The sequence below is a fragment of the Solanum dulcamara genome, chromosome 2 (genome assembly GCF_947179165.1).
Source record: "Solanum dulcamara chromosome 2, daSolDulc1.2, whole genome shotgun sequence".
NCBI lineage: Eukaryota > Viridiplantae > Streptophyta > Magnoliopsida > Solanales > Solanaceae > Solanum > Solanum dulcamara.
Genome location: NC_077238.1, coordinates 10,396,866 through 10,415,279, shown reverse-complemented (window position 1 = coordinate 10,415,279; position 18,414 = coordinate 10,396,866). Strand labels below are relative to the sequence as shown.

Below are 18,414 nucleotides of genomic sequence, written 5' to 3'. Positions count from 1 at the left end.
CGCAGAGCCTGTCGTATACACCTGCCGAGCTGTGCTACCAAGCAGGACCCATGGGGGTCTCGCAGACCATATACCTCAATCACAATATCTCATTATCCTTGCCACCTCCTCGTGGTCAAGGGATCACAATGCATCCACTACCCTGTCGGAAAACTGCCTCGGTCAAGGACTCAAGATACAAAGGTTAGGATCACAATGCATCCACTACCCTGCCGGAAAACTGCCTCGGTCAGGGACTCAAGATACAAAGGTTGGAATCAAAATGTATCCACTACCCTGCCGGAAAACTGCCTCGATCAGGGACTCAAGATGCAAAGGTTGGGATCACAATGCATCCACTACCCTGCCGGAAAACTGCCTCGGTCAAGGACTCAAGATACAAAGGTTTAAAGGTGTTTCATTTTCTTTCTCAAAAAGAATTTCCATATTTCTCAACTTCCCATGTTTCATGATATGATGAATGAGGATGAATGCATCAAAACACATATGCATGGAAGTAATAATCAACTCACATGTGGTATAAGGTTCAAAGTTCTCAAAACTTAACCTACACATGATATTCACCCTCAATAAATAGTAACGGGAAGAACACACTTTCATTTAAATATTCACCCCTTTCTCAACAATATTTCAATACTCAAGTATGCTCAAAACCCCCAACTCAATCTCTCAGGCGGCATCACAAGTCAAATAATATACTCAAGCCTCTCTCTTAGGCAAATCATAATTCACATGCTCTCAAAGCAAATAAGATAACAAATAAGGCCCCCACACGGGCTATGTAATACAAATAAACCCCGTCACGACAACACATTAATAAATAAGCCTCCACACGGACATCACAATATATATAACATTCTCAACTCATACTACAACCCCATCCCAAAGTCTATAACATATGAATGACTAATTACCCCATCTCAATCTCAAAGAAAGATAGCCAAACCTACCTCAATTGCCGAATCCGCACTCGAATACCTCCACCGGACAAGCAACTCTCGAATTCAGCGCCCGGAATGACAACCCACCAACACTTTGCCTCAAAAATCTCTTCTCAAATCACCTCAAGGAGTTCAAGAACTCAAACAAATGATGAAAAATATTGAAATGGGAAGAAAGGGGCATTTTCTGCCCAAAAAGTTACTGTTCACGCGTGTTACTGTTCACGCGTGTTTTGTACAAATTTTCGAAAATCACCCTCAAAGTCATTACATTATCCACCACTAAAAAGGATGTTCGTCCTCGAACATAAGATAAAATAAAGTACCTGGGATCTCAAAAAGCTGAGGGTACCGAGCCTGCATATCAGACTTTAACTCCCAAGTCGCCTCCTCAGCAGGCCGATGCTGCCACTGCACCTTGACCAAAGCGACCTCCTTGGTCCTGAGTCTACGAAGCCGCCTATCTAGAATAACTGTCGGCTCCTTCTCATAAGTCAAATTCGGACTCAACTCTAGTGCATCATAAGAAATCACATGAGACTCATCCGGTATGTACTTGCGAAGCATGGAAACATGAAACACCAGATGGACAGCTGACAATTTAGGGGGTAAGGCCAACTTATACGCCACTCCACCTACTCTCCTCAGGATTTCAAATGGGCCAACAAACCTTGGGCTAAGCTTGCCCTTCTTTCCAAACCTCATCACACCCTTCATGGGCGATATTTTAAGCCACACGCAATCACCCACCATGAACTCTAAGGGACGAACCCTCCTATCAGCATAACTCTTCTGACGACTCTGAGCTGTCAATAGTCGACCCTGAATCAAACGTACCCGCTCCACAGCATCCCTAAGTAAGTCAGTATCCAATGCATCAACCGCAATAGAATCAAACCATCCAATGGGTGATCGACACCTACGACCATACAATGCCTCAAATGGTGCCATTTGAATGCTGGAGTGATAACTGTTATTATAGGCAAACTCTGCTAAGGGCAAGTGTTGGTCCCATCGGGCACCAAAATCAATCACACAGGCCCTAAGCATATCCTCCAACACCTGAATAGTCCGCTCGGACTGACCATCGGCTTGGGGATGAAATGCTGAACTCATCTCTAGCCGCGTACCCAAACCACGCTGTAATGCCTTCCAAAAGTGAGAGGTGAACACTGAACCCCGATCCGATACAATAGAGATAGGCACCCCATGCAGCCTAACAATCTCACGAAGATAGATCCTAGCTAACTGATCCGCATTGTAGCTAGTCTTCACCGGAAGGAAATGAGCTGATTTGGTCAATCGATCCACAATCACCCAGACAGAGTCATACTTACCCAATGCCATGGGTAATCCAGACACGAAGTCCATAGTGATACGCTCCCATTTCCACTCAGGAATGGGCATCCTTTGCATAGGACCACCCGATTTCTGATGCTCATACTTCACTTGTTGGCAATTTAAACACCTAGCCACAAAATCAATAATGTCTCTCTTCATGCCACACCACTAATAGTGTTGTTTCAAGTCATGAAACATCTTTGCCACTCCCGGGTGAATCGAATACTTGGAACAATGAGCCTCCTCCAATATCATACGTACCCATTCACTAACCTTGGGCACACAAATGCGACCATTAATCCTCAAAACTCCTTCCGAATCAAGAGAGGCTGATTTTGCTTCACCACTTAACACTTTGTCTCGAATGGCCCTCAACTTTTCATCTTCAAACTGGTGTGTACGAATCTGGTCCATCAAAGTAGACCTAGCCTCCACAAAGGCCAAAATACCATGATGTGTAGAAATATCAAGTCGGACCAACTGTCTAGCCAATGACTGAACCTCCAATGCCAAAGGCCTCTCCACAGCCTTAAGAAAGGCCAAACTACCCATGCTAGATGCTTTGCGACTCAGGGCATCCGCTACCACATTAGCTTTTCCCGGATGATAAAGTATGGTAATGTCATAGTCTTTCAATAACTCTAACCACCTACGCTGCCGCATGTTCAGATTCGGCTGAGAAAAGATATACTTAAGGCTACGGTGGTCAGTATAGACCTCGCAATGCACTCCATAGAGATAATGCCTCCACAACTTCAGAACAAACACCACCGCTGCTAACTCTAAGTCGTGGGTAGGATAGTTCTTCTCATGTACCTTCAACTGTCGAGAAGCATAAGCTATAACTCTACCTTTTTGCATCAATACACCACCCAAACCGACTCCCGAAGCATCACAAAACACAATAAATGCCACGCCCTCCTCGGGTAAGGCTAGAATAGGTGCTGAAGTCAATAATTCCTTGAGCTTTTGAAAGCTCGCCTCACACTCATCAGTCCACTGAAATGCCACGGTCTTTTGAGTTAGCCTAGTCAATGGGGCTGCAATAGAAGAGAATCCTTGAACAAACCGACGATAGTAGCCTGCCAACCCAATAAAACTCCGAATCTCGGTAACCGAAGTAGGCCTAACCCAATCACGAACCGCTGCAACTTTGGCTGGATCAACCATAATACCATCCTTGGTCACTATATGACCCAAGAATATCACGGACTCAAGCCAAAACTCACATTTGGAGAATTTTGCATACAACTTCTCCTCTCTCAATCTCTGAAGGACTGTCCTCAGGTGCCTAACATGATCCGCCTCATTCTTGGAATAAACCAAGATGTCATCAATAAACACGATCACAAACGAGTCCAAATAAGGTCGAAATACCCGGTTCATCAACTCCATAAAAGCAGCCGGGGCATTAGTCAACCCGAAGGACATAACCACAAACTCATAATGCCCATAACGAGTCCTGAATGCAGTCTTCGGGATATCAGATTCCCGAACTCTCAACTGATGATAACCCGACCTCAAATCAATCTTTGAGAACACCGATGCACCTTGAAGCTGGTCAAATAAATCATCAATGTGAGGGAGAGGATACTTGTTCTTGATAGTGACTTTTTTCAACTGTCGATAGTCAATACACATCCTCATAGTACCATTTTTCTTCTTCACAAATAAAACCGGTGCACCCCACGATGATACACTAGGTCTAATAAACCCTTTCTTCAACAAATCTTCCAATTGTTCTTTCAACTCTTTCAATTCTGCCGGAGCCATCCGATAAGGAGAAATAGAGATGGGTTTAGTGTCATGCTCCAAATCAATCACAAAATCGATATCACGGTCAGGAGGAACTCCCGGCAAGTCTGTAGGAAATACATCCATAAACTCTCTCACCACCCTCGTAGTCTCTATATGAGATGACTCCGTGGTGAGATCACGTACATGAGCCAAATAAGACAAACAACCCTTATCCATCAAGCGACGAGCACGAATATAAGATATCACCCCATTAGGATACGAACTCGGATTACCCTTCCATACTAAGCTAGGTAAACCGGGATAAGCTAAGGTCACGGTCTTTGCATAACAATCTAATATAGCATGATAAGGAGATAACCAGTCCATACCCAATATCACATCAAAATCAAGCATGTCTAGTAAAATCAAGTCTGCACGGGTCTCTCTACCCGAAAATATCACCAAACATCCCTTGTATACCCGATCCACTACTAAAGATTCACCTATTGGGGTAGAAATAGTAATAGGCACAATAAGGGACTCACTCACATAATCAATACCCACATCGAAATAAGTCGACACATAAGAATAGGTAGACCCTGGGTCAAATAATACTGACGTAAAATGATGGCAAACCAGAACAATACATGTAATAACCACATCAAAGGCCTCTGCCTCAAATTTACCTAGTATAGCATAGCATAATTAATGGTCACCCTTAGCCTGTGAACCACTACAACCACCACCTCGAGTACTCCATGAAGCACCTCAAACAACTAAAACTGGTGTATTGCAGACAACTTGTGACCCTGGCTAAATAGAAGAAGAATCACATATTTGCCCCTTATTCAAACTCACCATCACAAAACAACCTAAGTAAACTACTCCCAACTCATCATAGGAGGACCGACAGGTCTATGAGCAAGAACAGACCTCTATCACTTCTTAGCCATTCCCGCAATTATAAAAAGAAATAAGACATTCCATGTGCATTCAAGATACCCAATTTTGAACAACCTGCCCTGACACTTGGTCAAAAAGATATAAGCCTTCTCAACAGTGATAACCTCAAACTTGGGAGACAATACCCTGACGAATCTCTCCAAATCTCTTTTGCTCCTAAGTAAACATAGCAACGCTAGAAGACATAGGTGGAACCACAGATCTCAAAGGAATCCAAAGTGGGCTAATTAGATATCTAAAATTTGAAATCTAACTATCAAAGTCTAACCGACCATCTTCCATACTTTTTTTTTGTTGCTCCACATCTTCATACTCATAATCAGGCTCGAATAGGCACCACTAAATCATCCTTAAGCAAGAGCCGATATTTCGAACCCGACAGTTACTTTTAATGCGGAAGGAATAGATCAGAGGTAAATAACACTTGATATGAATAAATCGCACGAAGGGAGTAAAAAGAAAGAAATTCTCCTATTAAGTATCTTGTAGCCTCTCGAAGATAACTACGGACGTCTACGTACCGATCCGCAAGACTCTACTAGACACCCTGCTCTTTAACTTATAAGACCGGTGAACCTAGTGCTCTGATACCAATTGTCACGACCCAAAAATTGAGGTCATGATGGCACACATCTCAAAACCCAATCTGATGTGTAACCCTAAAAATAAAACTCATACAAGACTCCCAAAGGGGAAAGTGATGCCACGATTTAAATAAAAAAAAAAAAAATAAAGAAATTATCCCAAAACCTGGTGTCATAAGTATAAAGAGCATCTAATACAAGGTTCGAATCTGAAGATACAACATAAGTCTCTGAATGATACAAAAGACTGAAAAATATTGAAATGGGAAGAAAGGGGCATTTTCTGCCCAAAAAGTTACTGTTCACGCGTGTTACTGTTCACGCGTGTTTTGTACAAATTTTCGAAAATCACCCTCAAGGTCATTACATATATCTCCCACTAACTCGTCCAAATCCTCCCAAAAGCGCCTCTTATCCTCCTCTCTTAAGCCCGCTTGTGGCGCATAAGTACTAATAATGTTGAATGTGCTTCCTTCAACGATCACCTTAATCGACATCATCCTATCGTTGACTCTCCTAACCTCCACCACCTGATCCCTTAGATCATTGTCTACTAAAATGCCTACCCCATTCCTATATTTCGATCTACCTGAAAACCAAAGTTTATACCCGTCTACCTCCCTAGCTTTAGAACCTACCCATTTGGTCTCTTGGACACAAGCTATATTAATCTTTCTCTTCTTTAGGATCTTAACTAGCTCTATGGATTTGCCCGTTAACGTTCCAATGTTCCAAGAACCAACTCTCAGTCTAGACGCTCCTTTAACCCACTTACCCCTCCTTACCCTCGTCCCCGACCCCGTCCCTGAATGAGAACATGACCTTAGTCTACCATCACTATCTAAAGCCACGAAAATACGTAGGAATTAATAAGTTATTCAAAAATTTAAAGTTAGCAAAATGCAACGATAAGTGTATGAACAAAAATATAGGTAAACCGGAGGTACCAACTCCAGTTGAAAAGAACCTGATTCACGCCGGAAACACTGTTCACGCCGAAAAAATGGAAAACCGCGAGACGACGTCGGAAATCAATAGATCTAGGCCAAATCTGAACAGATCTGGAGGTATTCGTTGGAAAACAAGCAAAATGAAAGAAAAAGAAAAAGAAAATACAGCAAGACTATTTATGCAAAATAACTAATGGTTGAAAGATCAACAACCGACTATGAATTCAAATGCAAAAATATTAACAGTTCAGAAAAAAGAAGTTTTTTTGTAGCCAAAAAAAAAAAAAAAAAAAAACAAAAAAAAAAAAAAAAAAAAGAAAGAAAAACACAACTCTTTCAAGTAAAGGGTTAGAAAAAAAAAGTGTATTGGCTCCATCTCCATGGCCATTAGAGATAGAGAATTTAACATATATACATTGCCTTAGATACACCTTATATACATAGTAGTAACTATTTTCATCACATAACATTTTGTTCCATACATTTCAGACATGGAAGTCAAAATATCAGCTTGATCAAATTTTCTCTCCCTTGGATTTGAGTCCGGTGTCCTAAGTCCCCGCGAAAAGCTAGCAAAACTGGCACAGCTCAACATCAAACTCATTGTTAGGGATTCTCATAAATTCCTTTCATGCGGTTCCAGCGCCGGAAATCCAAGGAATTCAAACACTTGCTTCTCAGTATCAAACTTCAAGCTTGCACTACCTTTAGTCTGTGTAGTAGACGCCGAATTACACCAACACGAAAATGAAGAGAAAAAAAGACAGGGAAAAGTGAAACATATGTTGCAGCCACAAAAGCAAACTATATACCCGTTTTCCACCGGAACCATGAGTAGCTGGATATAGCCCTGTATCATCCAAAAGGAAGCCCTTGGATTCTGCTAATAATCTAAGCCTGTAAAAGACATTGGAATATGAATTAGATTATTGAGAAGTGGCAAAAAAAGAAAACCTGGTATAGCTGGTGTAGTGAGTAAACGAGGCATACCTTCTATTCAAGACATCATTTCCCGTCCATGCTATCAGTCCAAATGCATATATATCCCTCGGATACACCTAACAACAGAAAAGAGAGGTTGCAACTTTTACAAATAAGAACTACTCATGTTTTGATGCATGTCATCTCCAACAGCAATGAATGAACAAACATAGATCCAGATCTCACAACAGTTAAAAGGGGACTTGAACTGATATGAGACAAAAGCTGTTCTCACACCAAGCTACTTTTCTCTGATTATGTTTCAGTTTATTCTCGAGCATGAACACGTCGATGATACTCAGCATCTCATTTATATAAACACTTCTTTTTAGAATATATTTTTTGGAAAAATAATTGCAAACATCCCATACTTGTCATCAATTGAATTGACCACTACATCTGTAAAGCACCAAAAATATTGCGGAACAAGGATATGCACTCCTCGTACTTGTCATCAAATGAAATGACCACCAAGTCTCTGAACAACCAAAAAATTCTGATGCATGAAGATCATTGCTTGCCAAAACAAATGACATCTCATCAGTATTACCTTCAAGTCAATACGATGTCGCAATTCTCGACCAGGATAGGTGCAGAGACCAAAATATGTGTCAACTCCTGAATCTGTACCCTGTGACCACATGAAACATCACTTCAATTTAGCAGTTGACAAGAATAAGGTTTCGTTTTGTTTGACATTCAGTCAAAAGAATGATTTAAAGAAGATAGGAACTACATCTATTAGAATTAATTTTGGTTTCTTAGAGAGCTCTATGAAAACTACAGCCACGAACCCACAAACTTCTCTGAGCATAAAACTTACTTTTCCACTATGACAACAGAAAGCCATAAAAGATGAAACATGGCACCAAGCTTTGGATTGGCAAGGTATATGATCTAAGATTTGGATTGACGAGATTACCCATGGAAGTGGAGTTAATATTAATATTGTTTACTCCTTCATGCAAATAGAACAAAACAGACTGTTCGAGTGCACCTAAGTAGATGACTGAACTTCAATAAAAGGTGAAAATGAACAAAAGAGATATTGGAAGGTTAGAAGTTCCAGTCCAAGAAAATATAAAAACTAAAAATGATGTGACTAGTAAAGAAACATGAAGAGGAGGACAAGTTAACTGAAAATAAGTAATTACCTCTGTGCTATGAACACTGAAGACTAAATCTTCTCTCAAAAATTTCATGTCCTTTAGATGCTTTACAAACTTTGGAAGAAAGCCTATATGACTGAAAGAAAGAAACACAGTTATCATATTTATATTGCATATCTGAAATGAAGTTGTCATGGGAAAGAGATTTATAACAAAATTTAGGATCCAACCACAATCGTTTACATTGGGAAACTGCAAAGGGGCCAAGCACAAACAACAGGCGGGGAAGGGGGTGGGGGAAAAGGCTATAAACGGTAGATAAAAGAACAAATGGAGAAAATTTAAGAAGTGGAAGCGAGCCATCAAGCACTGGAAAAACCTAATCCTATTTCAAGTAAGGTTTCAAACTTTAAATGGAATAATTGTACTGGATTCTCGCTTCTGATCATATGAAATCCCACATAGGTAAGAAAGCTGCAGAGCTTTGAACATTTTAATACCAGAAGGCATAAACATCAAAGTGCACCGGCAACCCCACCAAAAAAATATACTTTTCAAAACTACAACATCATACAGAAAATAATTTCATCTTTCTTATGAGTACGAAGTCTCAGGCTTTCTCTATAATTTCTACGAAAAGGAATCAAAGTCCAAGAAGTGGTTTCGTATTTCCTGTAGAATTATCCATCAAACCACCTTTGGATTCACAGAGAAAATTAACTAAGTAAAAGAACTCTATGCAAGAGATAAACCCTACATTGGGATATGTCTACCTAAACAAGAAGTAAAACCAGCACACTTGAATCAGTCAACTAAAATGGAAGGCCTTCTACGAGACTAGCCACGAGTGAGCCTCACCTTTTTCCATCAGGATGAGTAATAACAATGTCCATATCACCACAAGAAGCTTTTCCACGTCTATATGATCCTCCACACACAACAATCACCTGAAGCAAGGGATTCATTATATAAAGTTGCATGTTCTTTTTTGCTGTTTTACAGTGAAATTAAATATACTTATTGAAAAAAAAAATTGCGGGTTCTTCTTCTGAAACCTTAGGAATAGGAACACAAAGTTTCTAGTTTGAGCAGATTAGTGTAAACTTGGCAAGAAAAAGACAAAAATAAAATTGTGGGTTCTTCTTCTGAAACCTTAGGAATAGGAACACGAAGTTTCTAGCTTGAGCAGATTAGTGTAAACTTTGGCAAGAAAAAGACAATCTAATAATTTTTTGTAATTCCTTAACAAACTAATGAGTAAAAAAATTAAACGAACAAAGATAGACTGGAGTTTCTGCAGAACGTACTGATTCTACCTAAAGAACACCAAATTTTTATAATTTTAACTTCTGCAGCCAAGTTCAACAAATTCATAACCATACAGAACAGACTTAAAACCAAAATATAGTTAAGCATTCAATTATCTTAATAGGAGAGTCAAACCAAAATGTTTGAATTTCTCAAAATTGAAATAATTGCAAAGCAGTTCATTACTCTTCTTTTTTCCCTTAAGAAACAGATTTTAAAAAAAAATTAAAATTGAGTTATTTTCCATGCTGAAAATGCAGAATAAGATCTAACTCGTTGTATACATATCTTCAGAAGAATTTATCGATCCAATTACTTTTTCTTAATAATCTTGCTCTACAATGCTTATCAGTTTGACCAGCATCAATAATTTTTTTGCAAATGGGACCATGTCTCTAGGCCCTCCAATTCCATCTATTCTCAAATATCTTCAAGCATATAAGCATATCTTTTGCACTTCAAGACTGGAATGAACGATTCCCAGCAAATCGTACATTAACATGTATCATCAAGTAGTAGGTGAGAAGCGCCAATTTACATGAAAGTAATGTTTAACAAGTAATTGGACAAAAGCCTTACACCAGGCAAAATTTCCTCTCCGACTTTCTGCAGCAGACGTTCCATCTCTTCGACCTACAAAATCAATTATCACTCTTTAGAAAAAGCAATAAGTAGTCATGATAGTAAAAACTGCAAAGCATAATAGGCTACCTCATGCCGTGGAATTCTGGTCTGGATGTCATCAAAATATTTTAGCCCTAACCTTTGAGAATGAGTCAGTGACTCCTCATTTCGAAGGTCATCAAGAGTTTGGTGTCCTTTCTCATAAAGTTTCAGAGCAGTTGCTGGACCAATACCCCAAACCTCTCCAAATAAGCTGATTGTTTTTACCTGTAAAGTCATGATAATGTTAGAAGAAGGGCATCAATTTTTGCTTGCTCAGTTTAGGTTAATCTAGAGATATTTTGATTGAGTGGTCAGAGAAATAATCTCTTTCAATATTATAAGTGCATTATCCATTTTCCTAACAAAAGCTATAAAGCAGTTGAGTGTGCTCCAAACAATTATTACAGATAAAATCTTGCAACACCTAGCTTAAACTCCGACTACAGGGAAATTAAGCCAATAAGCTTTCCAGAGAGCAGTATAATGTAGGTTTGGTTATCATAAATAAATGACTTGTGGTAAAATTAGCTCTTCAGCTTCAAAATTACTTTAGAATAGCCAAACAAAATGTCTGAATGTATATGAAGCTTATGCTGTTTTTCCCATCCCTATTTGAAATACAATACTAAACAGTGTCCCAGTTCAATTCTTCCATATGTGAATCAGCACAAGAATACAGAAAGAAAAAATGAACAGAATATATGTACATGAAGTATGCCAATAAGGCAGAAAGCACGATTTTGAAAGCTTTTGACTTCTGTCAACATATTAGCAAAGAACGATTATTGAGCCAGAGTCTAATAACATGTCGGAGCAACACACACACACAAAAACAATAGGCTAATTCAGAAAAGATTGACACATTGTTTCTTCACAATTCACTACAACAATGCAAATCAGGTACAGATCTCGCAATGATTATTGACAAGTGACTTGAGCTACTGCTAACATATTGAGAGCTTCTGACCAGAAAGATTCCCATAACATCACCTTTTCATCCTTCTCAAAGTGTTCCAATTTGGACAGCTTCCCTGTGGTCACTATCTCCTGAATCTGCAGTCAAAGAACACTATCCTCTTATCCGGTAGCTTTAACTGTAAGCTGGAGGCAAAGGTATTCATAATCAGGAAATCAAAATCCAAGCAAGTGATTTAATGGATAATTGGTTCCGCTTGTCATATCAATCTCATTCACCACACAAAGCTCCAATAGCTATAAGCCAACCTCTGGTAACCTCATTCACGTAAACAGAAACTTGAAATGAAGTGAAATAAATATCTTTCTAGTAAGGCTGCAAATAGAGGAATTCACTTACATGATCTTGCATAGACTTTCCAATAGAAGGTAGGTGCTTAACCTGGTCCAGGCTCTCAATTTTGAATGGCAATTTCTCAATAACTGGTATAGCTTTATAATAGCTGAATGATCTCCGGTCATCACCCAGTGCTATAATCAACTATCAGTCATCGCATCATACTTTGAAAGCTTAAACTTTTAACTCAAAGGCATTAGTGAGAGAGAAGCTACAAAAATAAATCATATGAAAAGATATTCTACCTCTATATATGTTGAGAAGCTTCCCAAATATCTGAGTGATATTTCGGTTTAAATCCGGAGGCTTATAAAGTGAAGATGAGTCTGATAATCCAATCTGGTAAAGAGTGGTAGAAATATAGATGAAACAGGTGAGAATCGTCCACATGGTAATAACATATGTACTGCTGGCTCAGGAAAACATATTAAGCAAGGGCAATTTGCTGCTGAACTTACAGGCTTATTATGTGAATCAATGGCCTCAGGACTTGTCACTTCAGGGCTTGAAGAGCGTGATGCGAGTGAAGAAGCACTTTTAGTATCTCGTGAATCAGCACGGTCTTTATTGTCATCCATGTGTCTTGGGCTTGAATTCTTGGCATCTTCAGCAGATATTCGACTTTTCTTTAGTGTAACTCTAGAATGACCGTCATTAACAGCTTTAGGAGTAAGGGACTCTCCTCCTCCTGATTGCAGGGATAAGACATACAGATCCTCAGATGCTTTTTCTCCTTCTACCAAGCTGTCCTCTAGCCACTGATATGCGAGAAGTTTCTATAGAAAAACGAAAAAATAATCACCAAGATAGTTGGAAAAAACAACAATATATTTGTTATCAATCACTTGAAATGCATCATCTGTCAATCAGACAATTTGTTGTAAAACAACATATTTAGGTCACTGAAGCCCATTGAATATTAAAGGATTTCAGAAGTTCATAAATATATGACGAAAATTATAAGCCATTCCTAAAAGATTAGCAGTACTATAGAGGAATTTCAGAATTCTCAAATGTCCTAAAATAACAAAATGTTACTTTAAAGCAGCTTATCAAAAAAATTAGTACTTTGAAGCAGCAGGATAAGAATGACATCAGCAAGGAAGGTCAAAAATCTTACAAACAAAAACCATATATATGGAAAAACATTGAAATTTGATGAATCCAAGAAAGTAATGGATCAAGAATAACGATAAATTGGAATCCAACTGATTGACAGAGGAAGGCATATTCACAGATGGAAGTGGACATATTATTGGCAAAGTGTCCATTTACTCAATTATCACCGAGAATTCTAAAATGCTCAACCAAAAATTAGGAGTTGTCTTTTAAACCTATTCAAATTCTAGTGCTATTTGTCTAACTAAAAACCCCGTCGATTATTCTATGGCAGAGCATATAGATATGAAGCATCATTTTATTCGAGATCATATTATAAATGGTGATATTGAACTTTCTTTTGTGTGCACTGAATTTCAATTGGCTGGTATTTTTACAAAACACCTGCTTGAAGAAAGATCTTGCACTCTCAGAGAATCCCTCGGAATTATTTCAAATCCTCTTTTATTTAATGACTTTATGTTTCCTTATATGTTTTCTATGTGAGATCATTAATTGTTTCCCTCTTTTTCTTCAAAACTCTTCCTATTCGCTACCTTCTCTCGTCTTTCCATAATCACCGTTATGCCTTTTTGTCATCTCATCCTTTCACATCACAAACCCTTGAACTGCCTCTAACCTATATCTCATATTCGTCCCTTTTCTTTCTTCACTTCACTCTTCCTAAAAATCCTCCTTCTCCTATCTTGAAATTTTCCTCATGGCTAAATCACAGAAGTGCACCCCTATAACCACTCAAAAGAGTGCCAGAAACATAGTAAAAGGAATTGCTTCTTCTCTTGTTTTAGTTGATTCCGATTTCTTTGATGAATTCTCTCACCCTCTGTCATCTTCTCGTGGATAAGCGGTCTAGAGACTGCGATACTTCTGGAGAATCTAAGAAATAATTCAAGTTTGATCTTGATAGTTCCTTGGATTTCAAAATCGACTTTTGGTGCCCTTAAGGACAAAATCCTCGTACATGGTAGAATCATGGATTCGAATCTACTTCTTTCCCTTCACTGTCCCATAAAGGACTTCTTCGAATTTCAGGGATGGGCAAACATCTACTCAACCCCTAACAAAATCTCCTATGAACCTTTGGTCCTCCTATTTCATGTTAATCTCAGATCTTCTAAGCCTGGTGAACTGGAAATTCTTGTTCTTGGTAAACAAATTTTCTTGATTGTGACACCTTCTAACTTTGAAATCCATTGCTCTGGTCTCTCTACCCTGATGAAAAACTCCTGGCCAACTGATGTTTCTTTTGATGAAGCTAAAAAGGCCATTGCCTAGGAATCCTCTATGCCTCTGCCCTCTCAATTAGGTCCTAAGGATCTGTCCTTTGAAGCAAGAGTCATAGCACAAATTGTTGCTACCACGCTTCTGCCCCATGCTGGATCATATTCGACCCTTACTTAACGTGATGCTCTGTTTACCTTTTATCTCCTAGACACAAACTCATGCTTTCCTCTTTTATTCTCAACTATATGATTGAATCTGCTTCTGATCTATCCAGTCTTCCTTATGGTCGAATCTTGGAGGCTAACAACATCTTCCTTAGTGACTTTTCTCGTTTGCAAATCAAGCAATGCTACAACTCCAGAGCTTTTGTGAGTATGGGCTACATTCGTTCTGAAGACTCTTGGTCTCTCAAGTCTAAGAATGATGGTTCCAGTGTCCTCTAAATCCAAAGCTTCTCCTTCCCCTGATCTTCTAGTGTCCTCCTTTACCTGTGACATTCTAGCAAAGCTTACAAAAATGGATGCCAAGTTGGAATCTCTCAAGGATTTGATGATTGCTACTCAATTTCAAATGGACAAGATCAAGGATGCTACCATGGAAACTGGCAATGATGCTGCTCGCATTCGTCTCAAGTTATCAAAGAAGCAGTAAAGGTGGCCACCCGAATTCAGACCAGTACAAAAGCCCTCACCACCTCTATCTCCAATCAGTTTGCCTATCTGAAGCTATTACTGTAAAAGTTGTAGCAAAACAAGGAGCAGTCAGTTAGCTGAGCTTAAGCTCAGTTACAAGCAGTAGCAAACATAGTTTAAAACAAAACAGTCTTAACAGAAAATCACTTGTGATTTCAAAGGAAATAGGTTAATGTATTGACTAGGAGCGGGCATAAATACCAAAAAAACAAAAAGGTGACGCAGTCCATCACTTCTGGCCGTCGGTTTTCGGCAATTTTTTAATAGTGAACCTAGTCAGCCACTCCAACTGCTCTGCCTATGCTCTTCCCAAACTCCACCAGAATCTCATATGGCCTCACCATTCTTCCCCTACTCATCTGATGAATAGCACCTTTAATCTCTTGAATACCCAAAATCCCATCGTCTCTCAGAGTGCTCCAGCGCTCCAGCACAATTTCTCTATCCTCCTCTTCATTAAAGAGTTTATAGAAGTATGTCCGTCATTTTCGTCTAATGAGTGTCTCCTTCGCCAAAACTTTGCCTTCCTCATCTTTGAAGCACTTGGTCCAGGTTTCGGGCCTTAGTCTCTCTCTCGTTGGCTACCTGTACGACTTCTTATCTCCTCCTTTGTTCCCTGGTCTTCATACAAGCATTCGAAAGTTGTCGTCTTTGCTGCCGTAACCACTTACTTCGGCTCCTTCTTGCCACTTTATACCTTTCCCTATTCGCTCGCTTATCCCCTCGTTCTTGCTCTCCATAAAATTCACTAAGCCGTCTTCTTTCTTCCACTCTCCGTCGGACTTTACCAATCCCCAGGATGTCCCCAAAGCTACCCCTTGAAACCCCCAATACCTCTCTTGCAACTTCCCTAATGCAACCAACTGTCCTATCTCACATATTGCTCGCATCCCCCACTGCTCCCCCAATTAGTCGACGCTCTCACAATTAATTAAGTTTGTTATTATATATATTTTGTATATTGTGTTTCTTGTTTGAATGTTATGAGTGGACAGCCAAAAAAGTTGCAAAAAAGCGACGAACAGGATCCTTTTGTCCGTCGCTATGTTTCCTGTTTGAATGTTATGAATAGGCAACCAAAAATGTTGCAAAAAAGCGACAGACAAGGTCCTTCTGTCCATCGCTTTTCTGCAATTTTTTTAATAAATTTTTTTAAAAAGTTTCTGCAATTTTTTTAATAAATTTTTTTAAAAACGACGGACTGGATCGCTTTGTTCTTCATTGTTTTTCAAGCGACGAACAACATTGCTTTTCTGAAATAAAAAAGAAAAAAGCGACCCCATCCTCGCTTTTGTCAAAAAAAAATTAAAAGCGACGGACTGTGTCGTTTTGTAGCGATGGACTGGAAAGCGTAGACGCAAAAAGCGACGAAAGTGACTACACCGATTTTGACCAAAAAAGCGACATAGTCAGTCGCTTTTGGCCATCGTTTTTTGGCAATTTTTTAGTAGTTAACCTAGTCAGCCACTCCAACTGCCCTGCCTATGCTCTTTCAAAACTCCACCAAAATCTCATATGGCCTGACCATTCTTCCGGTATACATCTGATGAATAGCACCCTTAATCTCTTCAATACCCATAATCCTATAGTCTCTCAGAGTGCTCTGACGCTCCAGCACAATGTCTCTATCCTCCTCTTCATTCAAGAGTTTATGGAAGCATGTCTGCCATTTTCGTCTAATGAGTGTCTCCTCCACCAAAACTTTGACTTCCTCGTCTTTGACGCACTTGGTCCAGGTTTCGAGCCTTAGTCTCTTGCCTTGGCAAGCCTGTATGACTTCTTATCTCCTCCTTTGTCCCCTGGTCTTCATACAAGCATTCGAAAGTTGTTGTCTTTGCTGTCGTAACCTCTTACTTTGTCTCCTTCTTCGCCACTTTATAGCTTTCCCTATTCGTTCGCTTATCCCCTCATCCTTGCTCTCCATAAAATTCACTAAGCCGTCTTCCTTTCTTCCAATTTCCGTCGAACTTAACCATATCACCACCAATCCCCAGGATGTCCCCAACGCTACCCTTGAAACCCCCAATACCTCTCTTGCAACTTCCCTAATGCAACCAACTGTCCTATCTCACATATTGCTCGTATCCCCCACTGCTCCCCCCAATTAGTGGACGCTCTCACAAACTGACTCAGCCACCAGGTTATCAAAAGAAAAAAAAAAGAAATATAACTATGATTACTACTACTAATCAATCCTGGACTAGCTGGAATGGATATATAAATCCACAGATATGAATTCCATTTGGACACATTCTTTTATACTATCGAAACAAACTAAAGCTCCTGGTAGACACCAGTTCTCATGTAGCTGTACCAACATGATAAAGACCCACTTTTAACCATATAACCAAAAAAAAAAAACATCAAAAAGTCTCAATTTAAAGAGTCTACAAAGCATAAGAGTTAATAAAGCTCACAGCTTTCGAGCGAATCAGACGTTCTTTATCAAGTTTCTGAAGAAGCGAATTTGCATCCGTAGCAAAAACATGAGTGACAGTTTTAGTAAACCGATCTTCTAATTTAGCCCCCATTTGCACCAATTTCTGCTTCCATATCTGCAACAAAAAAAAAATATTCAAACAATTAAGAAAAAAAAAAGGAAAATTTGAAGAAAAGTCGTGGATAATTCATTGGGTTGAAACCTGTAAACGCCGGGATTGAACTCCGGTTTCGATCAAGAAGACGGCCATACCAGAAAATATTCCATTAGGATCAGACGGCGGAGATTTATCCTTCTTTGGCGCCATTATAGTCTTCTTGTTTAAGTTTCAGTTTTGATTTGATGTCTTCTGCTAAACGCTAGGAAAGGAATGTTCTACTTAGAAATAACAAACGGTCGAAAAGGGCAAAAAGTAGGGTAAAGAAGCAAATATTTCAAGAAAAACAATTCATATATATTCGATTTATTTGAAAATTTGACTTATAATATCACTTATATATACATATCCTCGTCAGGTATATCTTCATAATTAGAGCTGTAAAAATGACTTTACCCAATTCTTGAATTAAATGGGATTTGACTAAAAATTTTCAGTAAGAGTGAGAATTTTTAGTCAGTCTCATTTGGTCCGCTAGCCTCATAGGCTCAATTCGCGAGCTTCAGATGCTAGCCCATGAATAGCAAATTTTAAAAATATTTATTATATATATATATTTTAAGTAGTGTTTTATTTTGTCAATCTTCAGCAACCAGGTAATTGAAGTTATTATAACTATGAATCTTTGATTTCTTTTACTTTTGTGTTTATGCCTAATTTTTCATTTTTCATTTCTTATCTAGTTTATGAAAAAGTGATCATGTAATTTATGTTGTTCTGATAAATTCTATGAATGTTGACTATTGTATCTTGCCTATTCTGTTGTTTTATAAATATTCTATTAAAGTGTGTGCAACTCATGGACATGTGAATTTTTGATGTATTGATGATGTATTATTCATTAATGTTCGATAGTCTTTTGAAGATGTCAATATTGTTCATCTTTTGAT

General features: G+C 38.9%; 1 protein-coding gene across 3 annotated transcripts; it reads right to left on the bottom strand.

The window, feature by feature from the left end:
• Positions 1 to 6,828: 6,828 nt before the first annotated feature.
• LOC129880291 (DNA polymerase lambda) lies at positions 6,829 to 17,801 on the bottom strand. 3 transcript variants are annotated; one of them, XM_055954259.1, is made up of 14 exons: positions 17,570 to 17,801; positions 17,345 to 17,482; positions 12,351 to 12,668; positions 12,138 to 12,231; positions 11,896 to 12,026; positions 11,571 to 11,633; positions 10,626 to 10,805; positions 10,494 to 10,547; positions 9,465 to 9,553; positions 8,652 to 8,742; positions 8,048 to 8,128; positions 7,507 to 7,574; positions 7,329 to 7,413; positions 6,829 to 7,228 (listed from the first exon to the last, which is right to left on the bottom strand). In XM_055954259.1, exons 1-14 carry the CDS (start codon positions 17,672 to 17,674, stop codon positions 7,133 to 7,135), a joined length of 1,593 nt encoding a protein of 530 aa, XP_055810234.1. In that variant the 5' UTR covers positions 17,675 to 17,801; the 3' UTR covers positions 6,829 to 7,132. The 3 variants fall into 3 exon arrangements, with proteins under 3 accessions (XP_055810234.1, XP_055810235.1, XP_055810236.1); XM_055954260.1 differs by lacking the exon at positions 17,570 to 17,801 and adding an exon at positions 14,829 to 14,966 and having other exon boundaries at positions 17,345 to 17,469; XM_055954261.1 differs by lacking the exons at positions 17,345 to 17,482; positions 17,570 to 17,801 and adding an exon at positions 13,548 to 13,825.
• Between the last annotated feature and the right edge of the window lie 613 nt (positions 17,802 to 18,414).

What these genes read in the sequence shown, in the direction of transcription:
- LOC129880291 (XM_055954259.1), bottom strand. Translation starts at nt 17,674, where the DNA reads ATGGCGCCAAAGAAGGATAAATCTCCGCCGTCTGATCCTAATGGAATA. An exon ending in TTCAATCCCGGCGTTTACAG is followed by an intron (nt 17,483 to 17,569) that starts GTTTCAACCCAA and finishes TTTTTGTTGCAG; the next exon opens with ATATGGAAGCAGAAATTGGT. An exon ending in GAGAGGAAATTTTGCCTGGT is followed by an intron (nt 9,554 to 10,493) that starts GTAAGGCTTTTG and finishes CCCTTGCTTCAG; the next exon opens with GTGATTGTTGTGTGTGGAGG.